Below are 21,822 nucleotides of genomic sequence, written 5' to 3' on the forward strand. Positions count from 1 at the left end.
AGGGGGAGGTTCCCATAGATAAGGAATCCCTTGCTGGGTCCAGTGCCAATCCCTGTTCCTGTCCCTGTGTGGGTAGATGGAAGAGAGGGAGTGTGGAGGAGGAATGACTTGCTTGGGAGGTTGGTTATCCCCTGAGTGTAGTGTGTGGGTGTCTGGATTCCCCAGTATGGTAGGATCCAGTGGTGGCAGCTTAAATGTGTCCAGTGCGTGAAGTCCCATTCCCATTTCCCAGAGTATGGTGCCTGGTACTCAGTAAGAGGGGTACAGGTTGAAAGCCAGAGGCAGTGAGGAACTATCTCACCAGTCTGGAGGGGGAGTGTGTGGATGAGTGGTGTCTTGAACTGGAGGAGTTGGTGTGAGTTTTTTTTTAAGGAGCTTGCACGTGAGGTGTACCTCTGGTGGTGTGCAGGAGGTCCTGCAGAGGCACTGGACAAGAAGGTGGATGTCTGGCGATGTGCTAGATGTCTTGCAGAGGCATTAGGGAGTGATTCTAAAAGGAGTGGCTTGTGTATCTGATGATCCTGTGAAGGGGAAGAGGTTCATGTGTAACCCAGCTAGGTCCCAGTAGTATGGTAGGGGTGTAGGGGCTCACGCCCTGTCTCAGTGGAGGTGGAGTGAGTGTGGGATGGTGTGTCCCACGTTGGCCCGAAACCCTATCTCAGGGCCTGGAGGGTTCCCTAAGGGAGCGCCAGGTCAGGGGCCTAGGCTGTACATACAGGTCATTTGAGGAGGATCTTCCTGTGTCTAGAGGACGGGGAGTGTCTGTAACCAGAACTCCGGCGGTCCTGGTGTTGGGCAGCACCACTCCTAGTGGAGGGTGCAGAAGTCCTGGCTCGCTCGCTGAGCATTTGACCGTCTAGAGTGCTTGACCATTTGTGGGGCCTCTGGAGGTCGTCCCCGAGAAGGGGGGGAGGCCAGGTTCAGGTTCAGCCTGACCTGGAGGGAAGGGCATCTGTAATCAGTGTCCTGACCGGTTTTTGCTTCTAGGGGTACCGCTCCAAGGTGGGAGGGTGCAGAACTATGAAAGGGTGTGCAGAGGGACGGTGTACTTCAGACCCCTGTGCAACCTGAGGGTTTAGATCCTAGGTTGGGAGATTTGGAAGCTTCCAGGTCAAGAGGAATCTCTACCAAAGTAGATCAGCTGAAGAGACTGAGGGGGCTGCCCTTGCTGTGTGATCTGGGGCTCACCTGCAGTTTGTTGTTTTCACTAAGGTAGAGGAAAGGGGACTTTGCTGTGTGCTGTGTCCCCCCACCTGCTTGAAGAGGAACTGTGCTGTGTGCTTTGTACCTCAGAATTGAAATAGTTTCCAGGTGGTAGACCAGTGAGGGAGTGAGGTCCTGATCTGGTAGGAGAAGAGAGTTCTGGTTTGGAGGTAACCAGGGGGGTTCAGAGTGGCAAAAAACCGGAAGGTGTCCCTGCCGTGCGGGTCCGTGTCCGTGTTTTGTCGGCCAAAGCAGGGAAGCCCATCAGTGGAGTGATTGGTCTACCCTGCGTTTTGGCTGGAAGGGGGTTGTGTTGGACCCGGCCCTTTTGGCAGGTCCACCCCAAGACTTTTTTTGCTTTTTCCTAGCCTGTTTCGGTGACCTGGTGTTGGTGATTTTAGGCCTCTGAGCACTTTTTCACTGTGGTACAGTGTAAAGTGCTAGAGCTCTCTGTGTATGTGTGGTGAGTGACCTGCCCTCCCATAGGAATGAATGGGTAATATGTATGCCCATGGTAGTTCCTGATGTGTGGGGAGTGCAGGGTCGAGTTTGATATTTACGAACTTGTGAGATTGAATGCTGTGTAATGATATATGCGGCATGACTGTGTCTAGTGTAGAAGTGCCACTTTTAGAAGTTGGCATATTTGTGTAATTTGAGTCTGGCGTGTGATTGGCTGGTGAGCCTGGTCCAGGAGTGCCTGGGCCTGCTTGTGGATTGACTGTCTGGTTTGAGGGTGACAGGGGCTGGGGAGCCCCAGGAGGTTGTCTGAGTCAGCCCGTGGATGAAAGGCTGCATCTGCTGCCAGGGAAGTGGGAGGAGATAGCACCTGGGAGTGAAGAGGGCTGTGCCTGCCTGCCACAATGCTGGCTCCTCCTCCTGCTGGGCGACTGTCGCCTCTGCCGCTCACCCTGAAAGGAAGTCCCTATAACCAGTTCTAGCTGGTTCTCACACTGCCTGCACCCTTTAGACAAAGGTCTTTATAGTATAAAAAGGGGCTGTGTCCCCTTCCAAAATGTTCTTGTTTCTGACTTGAATCTGCCAGGGGCGTGCTGCTGCTTGGGCCCATGGGAATCCCTGGGCCCTGCCCAGCCCCTGGACACCTGATGGACCTTCCCTGGGGACCTTTGCCTGTGGTCCCCTGCTGCAGACTTCTGGGAACTTTCTCTTGCTTTTACCAAGGCTTATTATAGCCTAAAGTGCCTGGAAGGACTTTGCTGCATCCCCTGAAGGACTCTGCTGAACTTGTGGTTCATAGCGCTGGGGAGCGTTGTATTTCCCCCCTGAGCGCCTGGGAGCGCCCTATCTGTTTTCTAGCGCGTTGGAGCGCTTTATTTACCCCAGCGCTTGAGAGCGCTTTATGTGTGCTTGCAGCGCTGTGAGAGCTTTAATTTGCCCCCCAAGCACTTAGTAGCGCTTTTATTTTTATATTTATGGCGAGGGTGCCCACCCCTCGTGTTACCCCCGTGTCTCACCGCCGCTGGCCCGGAGATCGAGGTAGAGGCACTGCGCCCGCCTCCCTGCCAAGGGCCGCGCTGCCATTGGCGGCCCTCAGCACAGGAAGCCAGGCAAGCAGTGGCGATACGTGGGCGGGGCCTCGAGGCGGCCATTTCCGCTTCCCCCTGCCTGGGAGAAGCCTGCCTTCCTCGTTGCCGGTCTCCCGTGTGGAGAGGGAGACCAGAATTGCTGGGAGTGAGAGGAGAGCGGTTACAGGCGCAGGCGGGGCTCCGGTATCGTAGAGAGCCCCGCGCTGCCCAGAGGAGAACCGCCCCAGCATCTGAGAAGCCGGAGGAGCCCCTGCTTCAGGAAGCCGGTGAGTGGGGCAACAGAGGAGAAAGGAGGGGCGCTGGGACACATTGTCGGTGTCCGCCCCCCTAGTAGCGCGATCTCGTGCTCGGTGTGGTTGTAAAGCCACGAGAGCTTCAGAGGCAGTATGGGCATCTTGTTCAGTAGAGCGAGCCATTTTAGTGAGAGGGGGCGTCGGGGCACATTGCCGGTGCCCGCCACCTCCTACCTGCGAGCTATTTGTTGGAGCCCAGAGAGGCTCGAGGGGGGCATTTCTTCTTTGTTCCTGAGAGCTCGAGAAGCTCCCTGCCCACATTGCTGTTTTGCTAGCCCAGTGAGGCTCTTGAGGGCATTTTATGATTAGAGCCCAGAGAGGCTCAGGAGACCCATTTGTTTAGAGCCAGAGAGGCTCATGGGGCATATCTGTGCAAGAGCCTGTGTGGCTCCAACGTGGACATATGTGTTTGTAGAGCCTGTGTGGCTACAGCGATTGGGCAAAGTTCTGCCTAAGGGTCAGTGAGGACCCTGTTGAAGTTTTTGATTCCCAGCTGCCCAGCAATTAGTGGGTAGCTGCACCGTTTAGGTCTTGTGATGTCCTCAGGTGCCCAGCAAGGATTGGGCACCTGCAACGTTTAAGTTTTTTGACTGGCGCTGCTTGGCAGCGCGCCCTGACATTTGGACACAGGGCGTCTTAGCCCCAACAAGGCCAGTTGGCCTAGGGACTGCCACAGGTGGTGGCTTATGTAAGTTTTTCGCAATGTGGTTACCTGCTATGTTTAGGATGGTAATTGCCTACTGTGTGTTTTTGCGCTATTGAGTTGTGCTGGGGCACCTCTGAATGTTTTTATGCATCATGTGTCTTTCTTTCCCTGCGCTGCACCTCTGAATGTTTTAGGCGTCATGTGTCTCCTAGCGCTGCACCTCTGAATGTGTTTGTGATGCATCATGTGCCTTGTTCTTAACACCGCTGAATGTGTAGGTTTATGCATCATGTGTTTCCCTTTACTACTCCTCTGAATGTATATTTATGCATCATGGGTAATGTGTTCTTTCCTAGACCCCTAAACGCTGTGTGATACTTAGGTGGTTGTCCGCCCACCTCTGAATGTTTTTAGGCATCATGTGTTTTTCCTTTACTACTCCTCTGAATGTGTTTCATGCATCATGGGTAATGTGTTCTTGTTTATACCCCTAAATGTATTTTATTCTTAGGTGGTTGTTCTTTTAGTACAGGTGGTCCTAGTGAGGTCCTGGTTCCTGTTACCAGTGGTTACTGGTTGTGTGCCATAGTTGCTAGTTTGTGCTACTATGATTTTTATTCTTTATTATTCTTTATTCTAGAATTGTTATTTCTGATTCTGACAGTGGCCCACGTGGCCCTATCTCCTGTAAATAATCCCTTGTGAATATTGCTCGTGCCAGTTGGCACCATGTATTTTGTGTGATACTATCTGATGTGTTTTTACAATACAAAAGTTATTTTATAATAACGTTGTGTGGAGTTCCTTTTGTGGTGTGCCTAGTATGTTGTTGCTGTTGTGTGCTGGCGCAAATGCTTTACACATTGCCTCCGAGTTTAGCCTTACTGCTCGTGCCAAGCTACCAGGGGGTGAGCAGGGGTTATCTTGGCGTGTGACTCCCTTGCCCTGACTAGAATGGTGGTTTCTGCCTAGCTTTGGCGTCAGCCATAGCCAACCAGAAATAGCCAGTTCTAACAGTTTCTAATCTCAATTACTCTCTGGCTGCCATGACTTTCGATTCAGAAAAAACTTTTGTTAGATTTAATTGGTCTTTCAAGTTTACATTTTTGCAGTGGAATAGATTTGGTCCTAAATTGCTCCTCATAGCCACATTATATGATTTTCCAAAAGGTGATGTTGTGGTTAATGGATTAACTTCTCCATACATCATACTTCAAAGAGGCATCCAGCAATGCTGTCCCTTAGCTCCTCTCCTATTTATATTGGAATTAGAACCGTTTCTTTCCAATGTTTGACAAAACCCACTTATCTTTGGTTTCCAATATGATACTCCGCATTTAAAATTAGCTACATATGCTTATGAGATTCTCTTTTTTAATCTCAAATCCTGAGGACTCTTTACCAGTTCTTTCATAAGAAATGTTTTCTTTTTCAAATGTCTCAGGCTGCAAAATTCGTTTTAATGAAGCCTAAATCCCACCATTATATATATATCACAATCAAAAATGATTTGCCTTGTTGGGTTTTACCTGGGCTCTGGTCAAAGCAAAATATTTAGGACTATGCAACACCAATTCTATTAATTCTTCTGTTTCTCTTAACCTTGTGGATATTCTTTTCAAAATTGACTCTCTTCTTCCCAAGTGGAAGCCTCTTTTCTTATCTCGGTGGGGTAATTCAAATTTGGATAAGATGATGCTTGCCACTATTATTCTTTATTCTTGATCTAATAACCTAGTGCATATTCCTCAAACCTTTCTTTAAAAAATTGACTTGCTTTTATCCAAGCTTTTATGGATTAAAAAGAAATCTCATGGCTCGTTATTTGAACTCAGAAGCAACAAATGCAACGGCAGAGTGAATTGTCCTAATTCCAACGATTTCATAAGACTTTCTTTCTTCATCAGGCTTCTTTTGGGTTCCTCAGCAGTTCTTTCACGTTTTTCACCACTTTGGTTATCTTTATAGAAATCTATTTTTTCGCTTTTTTGTTTTTGGGAACATCTTGCACAATGCTCTGACTGTCCACATTTATCTTCCACAATTTTTCTACATCTGTGTCAAATATTCCCTCTCCAATTTCCTTGTACTTTATTAAATTGTGTTACCTTTTATTCAGCTGCCCATTCGGTACAATAATATAATTAAACTTAAAAATAGACTACTTTTCTGGAAAACATAGAAACATTAGGGAATTTGTTGGACTAGTGAACTCTACGATGGTGACACTGCCCTCTCCTTTCCCCAATTCTAATCACAAGTACATTGCCCTAAATCCTTCCAACCTAAATGCTCTATTTTATTGAACCAACTTTTAGACATTTTGGTATCTTAGTCTGAAAATTATCCCGAAGATCCTTTTACAGATTCTTGAAATCAAATTTTGTGTTTTAAACCTAAAAACCCTCTCATCTATAAACTGTTAAATTTGTCTTCCCCTTTAAGACCTACAACTTCATCAGAATTCTTGTTGGAAGCCGACTTAGGAAATACTTGGCCAACTTCTCTCTGGGACAAGGTATAGCTTAAATTTCACAAAACTTCTAGAACGCCCGATCTTATTCAGATGCTTTTTTTAATTATAATAATAGGCTTTATTTCACTCCACAATATATATCTAAGTTTGTTAATGTAGGTGATTCCAAATGTTGGTCCTGTTCATTTTTAAACAGTGTTCTAAAACACGTTATGTTCATGGCTCTATACTCTGTTGTTTGGCATAAGGTTTGGAAACAAATAATTGCATTTTTCAAACACACAATTCCTTCTAGTTTTGCCTCTCTTTTTCTTGGTAGCCTATACAGCAATTGGCAGTCTACTTTTTGGATTAATAACCTGCTGGACCCTCTACTTGCCGTCACTTTTCATCAGATTACCATTAATAGGACGTGTACATCTAACATATCCTCTAAAGCCTGGTGGCATGTAGTATGCCCATGGATGTCATTTGAGGGTTGTCAGGAGTCGCAGATGTGACCTCTAGCTTGCACTCTGCTGCTCATGGCACTTCCTTTGCGACCCTGGCCTCAGAGGAGGCAAACATTTTGCACCTTGAGGCCAGGAGTTCCAAAGGAAGTAGCAGGAGTAGCAGGGAGCAAGCTAGAGGTCGCAACTGCGACCCCTGACTACCCTCAAATTACATCCATGAGTATTCCATCATCACCGAATAGATAGACGATATTCTGTATCCATTTCTTTGTTGTATACAAGTGGTTTACTATGGACACCCCTTTCCAACTTCTTGAATAGTATTATTGCCCACACTAACACCATTCAACTTTCACGATTCCATACTTTCAAAACTCTCTGAACACTATGGTATTCTCTGTTTGCCAACTCTTATATTTACATTTTTGAAGAACTATTAATGACCTATTCAATAAAAATATAAAATAAACGGACAGGTAGGAGTTAGATCTGAAATGAAGTGCTGTGGTTTTTTTTTTAATTACATAGACCCCACCTTACCAAACGGCACACCCGGAATTCTTGACATTGAGTTTGTAGCCCATATTTGGGGAACAAGTGTGATAAAAAACACTTAAAAACTACTAGGAAGAGTTCTTTGAGCAAGTAATAAATGAAGGATCTTGCCAGTGTTAACTTCATCCCTCATATTGTCTCTCATTCCTTTACTGATGCATATGTGCATACGCGATCGCGTTCCTGTAGCTATTTTAATATTAGTTTAAAAAAAATATTGGAGTGATTACACCAGACAGGTAAGTGTAAGAGCACATACTTTATTGACGTCTCCAACTACTACAAATATTTTGATTGGCTTTCAGGCTGATAAAACTGGAGCAATAGACATTGCATAAGAAATTGGTAATAGTTGCTTTAGCGTCTTCGGAGATGATTAGAAATGTAAGGGTATGATATAGCAGTGCCTGAAGGGAATTGTGGGGAGAGAAGATTGTGAAATCTTAAAGAAAAGGAATAAAAAAGAAAAGAAACAGCAGAAGCAGGTAATTAAACAACGAACAGGCATGCTAGGAATTACGTGCCACATTATACAGTATCTTCTGAGTCCCATTAATAATCATACATCATATAGTGAACTATAGATGAAGATCAATAAAATCAAGAACAACTTGTACCTGAAACAGACTCAGCCAGACAAATGATACCAGGAGAAAGAGGTAGAATACTCCACAATCAGACTAGTGGAAAGTGAGTCAAGGGGGTATAGCATCATCTTTCTTTTGACGTAGCAGCAACCTCACTGCATCCCATTGCATCAAAGATAAGCAGCCATCTTGTGGTCTTTGTTGGGGAATAATGGCATTGCCATCCGCCTCGACCCACTTACACAACTCGCGGTTCCATACTTTGCCAAATGGGGGGGTTTGAGACTTAAATTCTGGGAATTAAGTTACTTTCCCACTATCACGGTCAGATCATTGATGCAGATCTGATATTTATGTTTGTTGAGGCATGACATAATTCCCAGGAGAAAAGAAATTGGAGGTATATTCGATCTGGGTTCTGGTAATCTTAATAATAATTGATCTGCCTTTTAGGTCTTGCCTAGCAGCGCGCATGCGCTGCCTAGGAAAAAGACCTTAAGCCATCAATTGCCTTTTTCAGGCAAAAACGTGCACGTCTTGCATTGCTTTTAATGGCAATGCTTGCACATTTGGCTAGCCCCTTGCGAGAACGAGCTTTAAAACCATCTGTTAGTAATTAACAGCTGGTTTCAAAGCTGGCTCCCGCAAGGGAAACAGCCGCTAGCCCCCTCCTCTTTCCCCCTCCTCTCCTTATCATCGCGAGGTGCCCGCTTGTTTTGAAAGGGAACATGGGCAACAGCACTCCCATCATCTTGCTTTTTTTCGCTTCAATTTTTTTATGATGCTGTGCAACATCGCTACATTATGTCGCCAAACTCAACATGTCTAAAAGGCGAGACTTACTGGCTTCGCCAATGCTTGTCCTTTTAAAAACTCTAGAATTTTTGTTTCCTTCTTATGCCTAGATGTTTTTCAGTCTAACACAGTACTTTGGCAGCACCTACTGGAGATGTAGCTGCACAACAGCGTTTCATTAAAGCCAGCATAGCATGCAACGAAACTCACAAAAAAATGTAAACAGATTTTCTTCAAGATATTGTATTGTATTGTATGCAGTATTTGTAGAGCACAGCTATCACCCAACGGGTATCTTGGCGCTATAGTACATAAACCTTATCAAGCAGTGGGAAAAGAGCAACATGAGCTAAATGACAATTCCAGCCTGCCAGGCACGAGAAGTGGTCATGTGTGATCTTAAGCTATCTAGCCTATCAAGCTCTGGGAAACAGCCATTTTTGATCATCTTCCTAAACTGTGGAAGATCCTGTAGCTGTCTAAGTTCTAAAGGAAGGTTGTTCCAGAGCTTGGCGGCAGCCAAGCTTAAAGCCCGGCCTCCTGACCTGGCTCTTCGGATGTTCGGAACTTTCACCAGACAGGCGGTGGCAGAGCGAAGGCACCATGTTGGAGTGTACCATACAAAGGTCTCTCGAAGAGGTGTAGGCCCAAGTCCATGAAGGGCTTTAAAGACCAGACACAGAGACTTAAATTGGACTCTCTGCATTATAGGCAGCCAGTGAAGTTCTGCAAGGGCCAGTGAGCCTGACGAACGTCGTGGTTTCATCAATGCCAGTTTGGCCACCACATTTTGGACTCTTTGGAGGCGATCGATCAGGAATTTGGGAGCCTCTAGCAGTAGAGCATTACAGTAATCAAGTCTACTGAGAATGATGCTACCAACAATCAGTGCTCTTGCCGTCTGTGACAGCAGCAGAAGAATCTTCCTTAATGCTCTGATCGAAGAAAAGCAATTCCCCACCACCTTGTTTACATGCGTTTCCATGGTTAAATTCATGTCAAACATCACTCCCAGATTCCGTACTGCTTTAGCCGGAACCAAAATGGACGTGTTAAAGGAGAGCCAAAAATTATCCGGGAAAGGGGAAGGAATCTTCCCCACGGTGCAGTATAAGACTTCAGTCTTATCTGAATTTAATTGGAGTGAGTTGGTTCTTAATCAATGGGCAGTATCCTGCATACAATCTTGAAAAGTTGCCAGAGAGATCGACTGATTACCCTCCAGAGAGAGAAAAAGTTGGGTGTCGTCGGCATAATTCACTACTTTCACACCATGCGGCTTTATGATTTCAATCAAGGGTCTCATGTAGATGTTGAAAAGAATAGGGCTTATCGCCAAGCCCTGAGGAACGCCATGGTGGATAGTGGAGAATTTAGACTGATACGGTGGGAGGGATACCGCCTGACATCTGTCAGATAGATACGAGCAAAACCACTCTAGGGCCATCCCTGACACCCCAGCTTCTTCCAGCCTGGTCAGCAGAATGCAGTGGTTGACCGTATGGAAAGCGGCAAACAGGTCAAGCAATATAAGAATGCCTGACTGTCCCCTGTCTGCCCGCATACGGAGATCGTCTAGCACGGTCACTATTAAACACACAAGTTTATAGCAGACCAAAAAAAAATAATCTGGAGACAAATTGGTTTAATCAACTACTTTATATGCTTTACAGCACAAGCAGTTTCTCTGATTAAATCAAAATACTTATGAAGCAGCAGGTGGGGAGAAACTAAGTACAGTATGCTGCAATGCATCCCATATGTGTCATAAATGCCTGAAGCAGAAAACATGTTCATTACTTCCCAGTGTCCACTGATCCCTGACGTAGTAGAAGAGGTAGCCATACACAATCGAGCTTCAGTTACTTTCCAAAGCAATGGATGAAATGTAAAGATAAAGAACGCATCAACTGCTGTAAATACGAAAAGGATATTAGTATTTTAAGTGCTCCTTCCTATGCATTATTTAACACGTGAAATTTTAAGCTTAACCATTAGTTTCATAGTGTAGGATATGGGACAGGATATATTAGTAGAATGTTAAGTTAAGTTAGTTAAAAGGATGCGTTTTTTTTATTATTTATAAAACCCCCTAATTCCACAAGGCTTCCTGGCGCCAATAGATCAGAATAGGGGAAAGGGAAAAACAATAACCATAGCAAGTAAGACAACCTAGATGGTTAGGCATAGAGCAAAAACATAAAAAAGGAGGTGACCTTTTTGCTAAAACAGTAGGCAGTTTTTCTGAGCTCTTAGCTCCCCAGGGATTCAGGGCCATATTATCAAGAAAGGGCGATACATTAGCGCCGCTTTTATCGGCAGGAAACTGCCCCTAAAGTGGCGATAACGGGCTTGATAATATGCCCTTGTGAATTCCCATAGAAGCCCAGGTTTTGGTGTTAACCTGGGCTTCTATGGGAATTCACAAGGACATACTATCAAGCCAATTATCGCCGCTTTAGCAGCAGTTTCCTGCCGATAAAAGCGGCGATAATGTATCGCCCTTTCTTGATAATATGGCCCTCAGTTCGAGAGTTCAGCGGTAGGATTTAGGAAGGTCCTCCTTTACACACCTTCTTAAACCAGTAAACAGTCACACATTTCCCTCGTGCAAGTGTTGGGGGAGTTGAGGGGAAGGCACTTACGGACACATTTCTATTATTAATCTCTAATGCCCATCAAAGCCTCTGTGAGTGATGGAAAAGTTACTTACCTTCGGTAATGATATTTCTAGTAGATACATAATCTTCTGCAGATTCCTCACTTTAAGAAAATACCTGGGCCAGGTTGGATTCTGGAAACATTTCCCCCAGAAATAGTTCTCCAGGGTGGCACCATGTGGCTTCAGCCACAAAAAATGCCCTATTTAGGTTTGAACAGAGGCATTAAGAGACCATCAACAACAATGACAATCCAAATATAATATGCCTGCATTCCCTAAATTCCACTTCCAGGGGAGGAAGGGAGGGCAATGAGTAATCAGCGGGAAGATTATGTAACCACCAGAGGTACCATTACCAAAGATAAGTAACTATGTCTTCTGATGGATACATCTTCCAGCAGCTTCCTCACCTACTGAATGAATCTTGAAGCATTACCCGCCAGGAGGATTGCGTAGTGCCAGCCAGCCGAAAAACATACAGCGCAGACCAGGAATAGTATCCTTCAATGCATGTTAGGGCTGTGAGGCAGTCATATTTATCAAAAGTTTGCAAGGATGAACAGTTGGCCACCCAGCAGATGCCAGCTGGCGTAACACAGATAGTGAGAGCCCTGAAAGAATCATGGCCCTAGTAGAGTGTGCATGATTGTTCATGGGAGACTCTTTCTTGCCTACGGTGTATCAAAACGGCATATCTCATCACCTCTTTGCACTTTTACTCTGGCAAAACCAACAAAGACGGCATAGTCTACTCTAACCTCTTGAGTACACTTGACATATTTGGCAACCACACGCCTTGGGTTCGGTCTTTGGTCGATAAGAAGGAAGAAAGATGAATGAGTGATGGACTGCTCGATGCAGAAGGTGGATTGACGAAGAAAAAATGTATCAGTTTAGAATACTATGAGTGGTGGTGAAACCGAAACAACCTGAAGGTACGTGACCCTATGGGTTGAAGTCACTGTCACTAAGAAGGCCGTTTTCAAAGTGAGAAGTGGAACTGGTCATTGGCTCAATTAAGGATGCCATTAGAAAAGTTAGCACACAATTAAGATGCCACTGAGAAACAAACAGATGAGAAGATATAAGCCAAGCAGACCTTTTAAAACATGTGTCGTCAATGCCCGACAGATCAGAAAGGCACATTAGGGCAGACCGAACAGCCACATATACTTTTACAGTAGACACTGCTACACACACAGCTGCTTCCAATTGCCTCAGACTGGGGAAAGGCTGAACAAGAGGCAATATGAAATACAGACTATAGGAAAAGCATGACTGAAAAAGGTTCATGCCTTCAGACAAGCACCGTAGAACGAATCTATTCCAGTGTTCGAACATCAGACAAAAGGATTCTTGCCAGCACATCTCTGCACATGCAGCCACTATGTCTGATGACTGGGGTGAAGAACAGACCATGCTGCTGTAAGAACAGGTCTGTCCTGTGCAGGAGAGGGAGAGAAAGCTGAATACTGAATGTCAACACATCAGTGTATCAGATCCTCCTCCTCCAGTCAGGGGAAATCGAAATCAGCTCTGCTTGATCTTTCTGCACCTTCTGCAGGACAGCTGACAGAAGCAGCATAGGTGAAAATGCAAGGTTATGACAAAAAGCAGAGGACGCTTCCTCTTCTGGGCTTTGGCTAGGAGATCACATATGGACAATCCAATCTGGTAAAGATCATCCCCATCAAATATTGGTCCATCTCCCGCTTATGGTCCTGCAAGGAGAGGCAGCTCGAGCTTCCCGTTCATGTTGAGGGAGCATGCAAGGTAACCTGCCACTGGGAGATTATTGTTTAGGTTTAAAAGACTAATGCTACTAGTATGGGACCCACCACAATAGCTAGATTAAAAATACCTGAAGGTGATCAGCGAAAATATTATTATTATTATTCCCTGCTGTAATATTAAAATCAGATGATGGGTATATATTCAACTATGTTGTCCCAAAAGGTATTCATCAAGGGATTGCACCCGAGGGAGTCCTAAAAATGGTAAGCCCCCTATTTGTTGAAGGAAACATCATACTTTGTGGTTTTAAAGTATATGCGTTGGCAAGATGTATGGCGGACCCAGTAAAAGATTCCTCTTATTCCATCCTCTTTATTTTATTTCAGTAATTTTTTATTGAAAATAAAGAGCATATTTACATGGTACAGGGTGAATCACATGGGGGAAAGGAAAGGAAAAAGATAGGGAAACAAGAGAGAGGGCACCGGGGGTGGGGGGGCAAGCATTGTCTCAATTGGCTTACATTAGTTTGGCTCTTGACAGTCCATTCCCCAGTTTGCTTCATCTTCTTCTCGTCCGGCTTGCACGTTTACAGTTTTCCCCCGTGCCCCCTTGCAACCTGTCTGGTTATCTTTTCGCACCCCTGGTGGTGTGAGTAGAGAGAAAAGTAAAAGAATAGAGGTGTAGGGGTGTAGAGAGGCGAGAGAGAGAGATAGGCGCATTGTGTAGTAGAGTAGGATGCGTGTGTAGTTTATGTAGCAAAGTTGGTTATAATTGGTGTAATATTCCGTGATGCAAACAATGCTTTCATTTCAATGCATGAGAGACTATTTTACATCTGAAAGGTACACTCAAGCATCTCACTGTCTCCCACATTCAATTCCTTTATCTCCTACATGAACTGACTTTCATCCCAGATTTGGAAATTGCAATAGGGCTGTAAACATTTGTGAATGCCTCTGTGTGGGTATGTTGGCAAATTTAAGTCAGACCTAGTGGCTCCGCCATTGCTTATTGACATTGATCTTGTGACATACACAAGCCAAAAGCCACCTCTAGAAAAGCCTTTTTTCTTAGAGTGACTTGCATGGAGATAACTTTCATTACGCTATGTGATATTGCTTGATGGTATTATTCCAGTATGTAAAAAGAGGGGGGTCTAGGTAGTTGAATCAATATGAATGAATGAATCTAGGTTCTAGTAGCAGTACAAAAAACACAGTCAAAGCGGTTTATAAAAGTGGCTTATAAAAGCGAAATCTTCAAATAATTCAATGTTATTGCAAAAAAATCGCAAATGCGATTTATTTCAAAGCATTAGGAGGTTAAAAGCAAGCATGTAGTTTAATATAATTCATAGTGCAATATAATACAGTGCTCAGGGTGTGAGAGAAGGGTTGGATCAAGGTGTGTGTTGGGTATAAGAGTAAGGACAGTGAAAAGGTAGTTTGTGACATAAACACATCAATTTGTTATTTGTACAAACTTTTCCGCCTGGAATAGGTCAAGAGTTCACAATATACAACATGACTCAGCTGGACAGATGATTCTTGCAAATAATGTCCCTAGAGTCTGTGCAGTATGGGTGTAGTTGACGTTTCGACCCCCTGGGGCAGGACTGAACTGGGTCCTTGCGTTGGGGTCTTCTTCAGGACTAGAAAGGGCACTGTTGAGGTGCAACAACGCCAAGTGTTCGCCGTGCAATCCTGGTGGGAGGCTCTAGATGGAATTGAATCAATATATTTCAATGGCTTGCGCACGTAATTTGAGTTAATCCAAAGTGAAAATGATGTATATGTCGGCTCATTGGTCTGACAGTACGCTTGGAATGAATACAAAGTATTTGTAAACAAAGAGTCGGAAGATCGAAGGATCAGGTGTTTGATGGTATTATTCAGCTGAGTGTTTTACCTTACAGTGAACATAACTGAGCTCAGTGATCAGAAATTACAATATAAGGGCATTTGACATAATTGCGAAGAATGTCGGCTGGTTTGCACCTAGGAGGCACTGATGGTTCACTGACTTGATATTTTAATGTTGACTGCTGGGGCTGAGACTCCTCAAACATTAGGGGGATCCCTTGACTAAGTGGTCTGACGGTTGCTGTTATTCTTTCCCTCCGAGTGCTGATTAGTGACATGTGACAAGCAAGCTGATTTATCGCTGGCTGGCCATGCCCTTTTAGCTACCTACGAGCAAAAAAAAGTCTCCTGCTGGAGTCCCGGATAAAAAGGGAGAGGAAGACAAATGGATCACAGGAAGTCAAGAGCCGTCCAGGCCCATGACTGTCCAGTGATCCAGTGTTTGGGATAAAAGGTAGTGCAGTCCACAGGAAATGCTTGCTCACTCTTATTTTTCTAATGGAGCTGCGGCCACTTTTCCCACTTCCTGTGTTTGAACTCTCCCTTAAACTGAACTCATCGGTATTTCGAAAAGTTCGGTAATCATCCCTTAGTAAATAAATACTTGATGTAAGTTTTTTTCACTTGACGAAGGACAGTTTTTAGGTTTTCTTCAGCTTTCCCGTTTTAGATTTTGCGCTCCTTACAATGTTACTTATGATCATGTGAGAGTCCTTCCACCTCTTCTTCAAGGAGTGACACATATATGCACTACTCCTTAACAAACAAGAAATAAAAGTTAATTAAAATGTAACTGAGTAGTAGTGATAGGCTGCCCGAAAGTGTCTCATTCCTGGTACCGAAAGCATCTCAAATTCATGATGAAACAAGCATTGGCATAGCCAATAGGGCTCGCTTTTGGGACCTTATAAGTATTTAGTTAAGTTATGCAGCACTATATCCTTGGTGCAACCACATTAACTGTTGCATGGCTAAACACTTATAACAGGGGTGGCTCTAGGGTCATGATGGCCCTGGGCAGGTAGCGTAGGTAGGGGGCCCCGGAAGAGGGGGTCCGGGTGGGGCAGAGCGTGGAGGCCAGTAAAGAGGGGTGGGGGGTCAGGGTGTTTAGAAGTGGAACTGAGCCGGAGGCCGCCAAATCCCTGCCAGGGGCCGCCACACAAATATGTATCCATCCTCAGAGGATAAATATATTAAGGATATATATTGGTGTGGTGGCCCCTGGGGTTTGGTGGCCCTGTGCAGGTGCACAGCTTGCACATGCCTAAGGCCGGCCCTGCTTATAAGCTCCCAAAGGCGAGAACTATTGGCTATGCCAATGCTTGTTTTATTATTGTGATGATGTTCACAGTTCTTGTCATTCATAAGGTACACTGCAGCCATTCTGGTGACACAGGTGCTGCATGAATAACAAAGTAACAAAAGTCAATCTATAGGAATCATATGGCGTTTGATCACAAAGATTGTTCTTTGCCCGTGTGATTTTACACCAGCATTTCAAGATTTCATAGATTGCTTTGCAGCAATTGCTATACTGATATTTGCTTTGCCTGATACTTGCACAGCCTTCATTTTGCACTAATGGCTCCGAATTCCTGTGTAAATGTCAGTGCAAAATTGCACCAACAAGAATGCACTATATATACTTCATGTGTAAACTTTGTAATGTGTCAGTTTAAGATGAAAGATTGCATTCACAGTGGTTATAACAATCCTTAATATGGCAGACATTTTAGAGCGTGGAGTAGAGTGAGGATCACAGTTGGACTTACAGGTCATCCAAAAAGACCCTCTTTCTCTCTGCCAGAGCATTTAGAGGTTGTGGCCAATGCTCTCCCTTTATGAACACATGGCTTCTGCTTGCTAATGGATTATTGAAAATCAACCAACTCGCACACACTGGCATTATGAATCTATTGAATGGTACCAGAAAAGCATTACAGTGATGTGACTTTGCATAGCCCTGAGCTATCCAAGCCTTCTAGGTGCAGTAACTTACTTACCGTTCATCCTTTGATACCTGATACCAAAGCATTTTTTTCGTTTTGCAGATTTACATACGAATATTCAAGAAGGCATCAAGAATTCTCTGCACAATTGATTCAAGAAATAAGCGAAGGCTACCAAGAGCTGGCTGTGCAATGCTGTCTAGAGAACGCTAGTGAATGCTTTACCAAAGGGGTAGGTTTCACTTCTCTTGCATGCAAAAAAAAATATGTATTTATGTTTTCAAAAACATTTCTTTTTTTGAGTTCTGTAGAGTAAGAAATAGGTCAACCACTGAATTCGGATATACATTGGTCATTCATCTATATTATCTATAGATATAGATATATCATTTATATATATATATATAAATTACAGTTACAGACCCGGAAACTAAGTTACTAATCACCAATATGCGCAAAGAAATAAGTGAGAGACTGAACAAACATGAGGAGCGCATCAAGATTAGAAAAGTGCACAAGTTCGCGAGGGACTTGAAGGACTATGAGACAGGACAAATTTATACGTTTGCCAGGAAGTACGATCGAGCAAAACAAGCCAAACTGAGCAAACAAACTGCCAAGGCGGGAACCAGCAGCAACTTGGCGCAAGTTAATCAACAGGATGAGGGGATGGACAATTCAGATCCAGATACAGTCTCTCTGGCCAGCTCATCCAGTATGTCTCTGTCCGAAATTAGCAACACAGAAACACAACCGGGAAGAATCTTAGAAATCGGTGAAGAGATGGATTTTTTAGTAGACGATCGGCTGCAAACCTTGCGTCCGAGGCACAAAAAGAACAACAACGCAAAAAGCGGAATGCAAGACGCCACGCAAGACGCAAAAGGAGAAAAGCAACAGCAGCCTCAACAGCTAAAGAAAAAGAAACAATGGTACAACAAGAAAAAGCAATAAAGGATTGTACCATTACCAATCTCTCCGATGTTACCCTCACTGCAGCAGAAGAGCAATTATTGGCTCTAGGACTTAACTTTTGTCCAGAAAGTTTGTTTAACTACACCAGTACAAGAGCTGATGTTTTTAAGTTTATTCGGAAGCTTAAACTCAGAAAGTTCTTTGCATCCAAAAACGCAACCAGAAATAGGGAGCGTACTGTGGGCACGTCAGCAAGCAGTAGTGCCATTGTCACAGCCACAGCCACAGTTCCAGCAGTCCCAGCAGCGAGAGATGCTAGACTCTTACTTACCTTGTGCAATCTGGACAACACGACGGCCTCACCACCGGTGGAGGATGGTGTCATCAATACACAAAGAGAACTGAGCAACGTGGATATTTGCCAAAAAGGAGCAGGCGAGAGTCCCTTCAAACCGGTAAGCACCTTTTTACCCGTCATGCCTAAAGATGCAATTGACATTTATCATGAGTGCGTGACGGAAGATTTAAAAAGACTTAACCGTACCATACAGGCACAAACCAATAAAAACAATGCTAGGACCATACAATATAACACCCTTATGAAGAAACTTAGTCAAAATCAGGAAGTTGTTATTAACAAATCTGATAAGGGGGGTAATATTGTCTTATGGAAGAAAGAGGAGTACGTGGCCGAGGCCATGAGACAGTTAAATGACCCTGCCTGCTATGAAAGATCGAATGGGATGGCCTACAAACGAGCCAAAGACAATCTAAAGAAAATGCTATTGTCTTATAAAAGAACCAATTTGATCTCTCAATCAGAATTTGACTATTTGCACAGAGAACATCCGGTGCTACCAAGATTGTATTTGATCCCAAAAATCCACAAGCAGAAAATCCCGACCCCGGGCCGCCCCATCATAGCGGCTATAAACAGTGTGGGGGAGAATATCTCACACTATATAGACTATTTTCTGCAGGACATTGTCAAAGGTTTGCCTAGTTATTTAAAAGACACGGGGGACTTTCTCACCAAACTCAATTCCATCCAGTGGCGCCAAGAATGGTGTATGTTAACTTTGGATATTGAGTCTTTATACACTTCTATAAACCACACTCAAGGATTGAACGCCATCACTCATTATCTGGGTTTTCGATCTTGTGAATATTATGCACACAATAAGATGCTGTGTGAATTAGTGCAGTGGTGTTTGAATAACAATTACTTTATGTTTGCCAAAGATGTATGGAGGCAAGTACGGGGTGTGGCGATGGGATCGTGCTTCTCCCCCAGTTATGCATGCCTGCATGTAGGCTGGTGGGAGGAGCGCGGTCTCACCAATACTCCCGGTTTTGAAAAGGTTCAATATTGGAAACGGTTTATTGATGATGTGTTTTGCATTTGGGAGGGGGATGAGGAGAGCGCTAGAGTTTTTGTTGATGCTTTAAATCAGAACAATGATAATCTGTTCTTCACGGCCAACATCAGCAGAGAAAAAGCAGACTTTCTAGATGTACATGTTGCCATTACCAACAATACAATTACCACTTCACTGTATCGTAAACCAACGGCTGGCAACAGTATATTACACGCCAGCAGTAAGCATCCCCAACACGTAATCACCAATATTCCTTATGGAGAGTTGCTCAGAGTGAAGAGAATTAGCAGCACTCCAGAAACCTTTGAAAAAGAGGCACAGATCACAATGAATAGACTGAAAGCCAGGGGGTATAATGACAAGGTTCTCAATAATGCACTCAGGAGATGCCGAGCTAAATCTCGGGAATCCCTTCTGATTAGTGAAAATGTAGAACAGGAATCAGACAATCCTGCCCCTCGCCTTATATTGGCATTCAGCAGTCAAGAAAAACAGATAAGATCCATTGTGAAAAAGCACTGGTCAGTTCTTCGGACAGACAGTGTCTTGGGTGATATCATCCCCAATGCCCCCACAATAACATACAGAAAAGCACCAAGCATGCACAACTGTCTGGTCAAAAATAGCCCTGAGTTAGGTAATGGTAATGCCTGGCTCAAACACAAAGGTTTCTTTAAATGTTCCTCCTGTAGGGCTTGTAAATTTGGTGTTAATACATCACATTATGTTACACCGTTCAGCTCAAGGAAGAAAGCCATTCGGGGGTACTTTAACTGTCACAGTGAGTTTGCAATATATGTCCTGACGTGTACCTGTGGCCTACGATATGTGGGCAGTACAAAGTTACAGGTGCACGCCAGGATTTTGCAACACTTACGTGCCATTGTTAACAATGACAATACGTACCCAGTAGCACGTCATTTCAAGTCCACACATAATAATGATTTATCACACTTATCTTATTATGTTATCGATGTGGTCGCGCCCCTCATGCGAGGTGGCGACAGAGAAAGACTGCTACGTAAAAAAGAAACCGAATACATCATAGAACTAGACAGTAAGTACCCAAATGGGCTAAACACCACAGAAGATTTGCACCATTTGTTATAGTTTTACCACTATAATATTCTTATGAGGTTTTCTCCACATTTTTCTCCTCAAGGTCATTCTGAGAATAACAAACTGATACCAGATGACGCCGACTCGGCATCAAATGGGAGTCCAGCAAGGATTCATGTATCATACTGATCTTGAGGGGTTTGCCTTCATGTAAATACTATCTCTCCATTAATTTCTTAAAATATTCTGGTGACTAATGATTTTCATGTCAACAAAGAATTTGTTTTTAATTCACGATTTTGCACTTTCACTATTTTTTTCAATAAGGATTTATCACTAGTGGGTCAATTTAATCTCAGTGTAGCCATGATATAGATACATGTATATATAGATGTTATACATTTTCTTCCCAATCATAGTTAACAACTTTGTATTTATATGTGTCCTTTTGTCCATCTTAATACCATGAAATTTTCATATTGGAGATGTAATAAGTGTATATTTGTAAATAGGAATAGAGTATATATTTTTGTAATATGTAAAGATTTTGATATGTATAGGAATATATAGATTTTTATATATATTTTTTCACATAACATGTGGATACAGTATATAGTTTCAAGATTTTTATAGATGGATTTGAATTTAACGGACCAGTTTCAGTATTAAATGGAGGGATGTATATACGATATGGTTGCATGTATATACATATTCTTTGTACATGGTTATGGCTTAATGAGTCAATAATATTGCATTCATGCAGTTATAATTTTCTTTTTTAAAAAAAGCCAACACACTGGTCTTTATTACATGTGTATATAGAGGTGAGCACGTATTGTATATGTATACTACGTATTTTCTCTATGTCTACACCTTGTGACCCACGAAAATGGGTGGAGCATCACTGGTTTAAAAAAATGTATAAATTTGTAGCTGACCTGGTGCGCGGTGTGTGACCAAGGGCACTCGGTGCTCGAAACGCGTAACCAGTGAGGTTTTGATTAAAGATCTCCTTGACTGCAGCCTTTGGGTCCGTGTCTTCGTTTTTCCACGACAGGAGTGTGGTTATTGAAGATTACTCGGTTCATATATATATATATATATATATATATATATTCACTGAAAAAACCATAGGTTTTACACACGTTATAGTTAGGATGTAGCATTTGAAAAACCTATGAAATTCCCTTAAAAAACCATAGGTTTGACACCAGTTATAGTTAGCTGGAAATTTTACTGACATAAAACCAATGAAATTCCACGTTATAGTTAATTGGACTCACTATAACTTGCGTGTGTAATGCACTGCTGATGACATTACATATTACATCACTCATGACATGGTCAGTGACATCACTTATGACATCACTGATGACAGACCTCCTTTAAGTGTAATGTAACCCTTAAAACACATATTGGAAAATAGAAATTAACATTTTCAAAAAAATGGACATACCCATACCAGTTACAACAACCAATTCAGTAATTCCACCATCTATATACACATTCTCTCATTCACCAACAGTTCTATATAGTCACTCATACATATACTCACTCATCATATGTAGTGATACACCTATACATCCTGTTACACACCGACAATCATCCAAAAGTTACTCACACACATACTCACACATGCAAATAAACTATTGAACACCCATTTATTTGCATATAAAACTATACACACTCAACCACCCATACAGTC

General features: G+C 43.3%; 1 protein-coding gene across 1 annotated transcript in view; it reads left to right on the forward strand.

Annotated features, from left to right (window-relative positions):
• LOC147727444 (albumin-like) overlaps positions 1 to 21,822 on the forward strand; it is a 475,469-nt gene that overhangs the window by 294,714 nt on the left and 158,933 nt on the right. Inside the window, exon 9 of the mRNA XM_086961517.1 lies at positions 16,867 to 16,996. Coding sequence (XP_086817643.1) covers positions 16,867 to 16,996 — 130 coding nt within the window. The remainder of the gene's footprint in view (positions 1 to 16,866; positions 16,997 to 21,822) is intronic.

The sequence above is a fragment of the Lissotriton vulgaris genome, chromosome 3_1, assembly GCF_964263255.1.
Source record: "Lissotriton vulgaris chromosome 3_1, aLisVul1.2, whole genome shotgun sequence".
NCBI classification, from domain to species: domain Eukaryota; kingdom Metazoa; phylum Chordata; class Amphibia; order Caudata; family Salamandridae; genus Lissotriton; species Lissotriton vulgaris.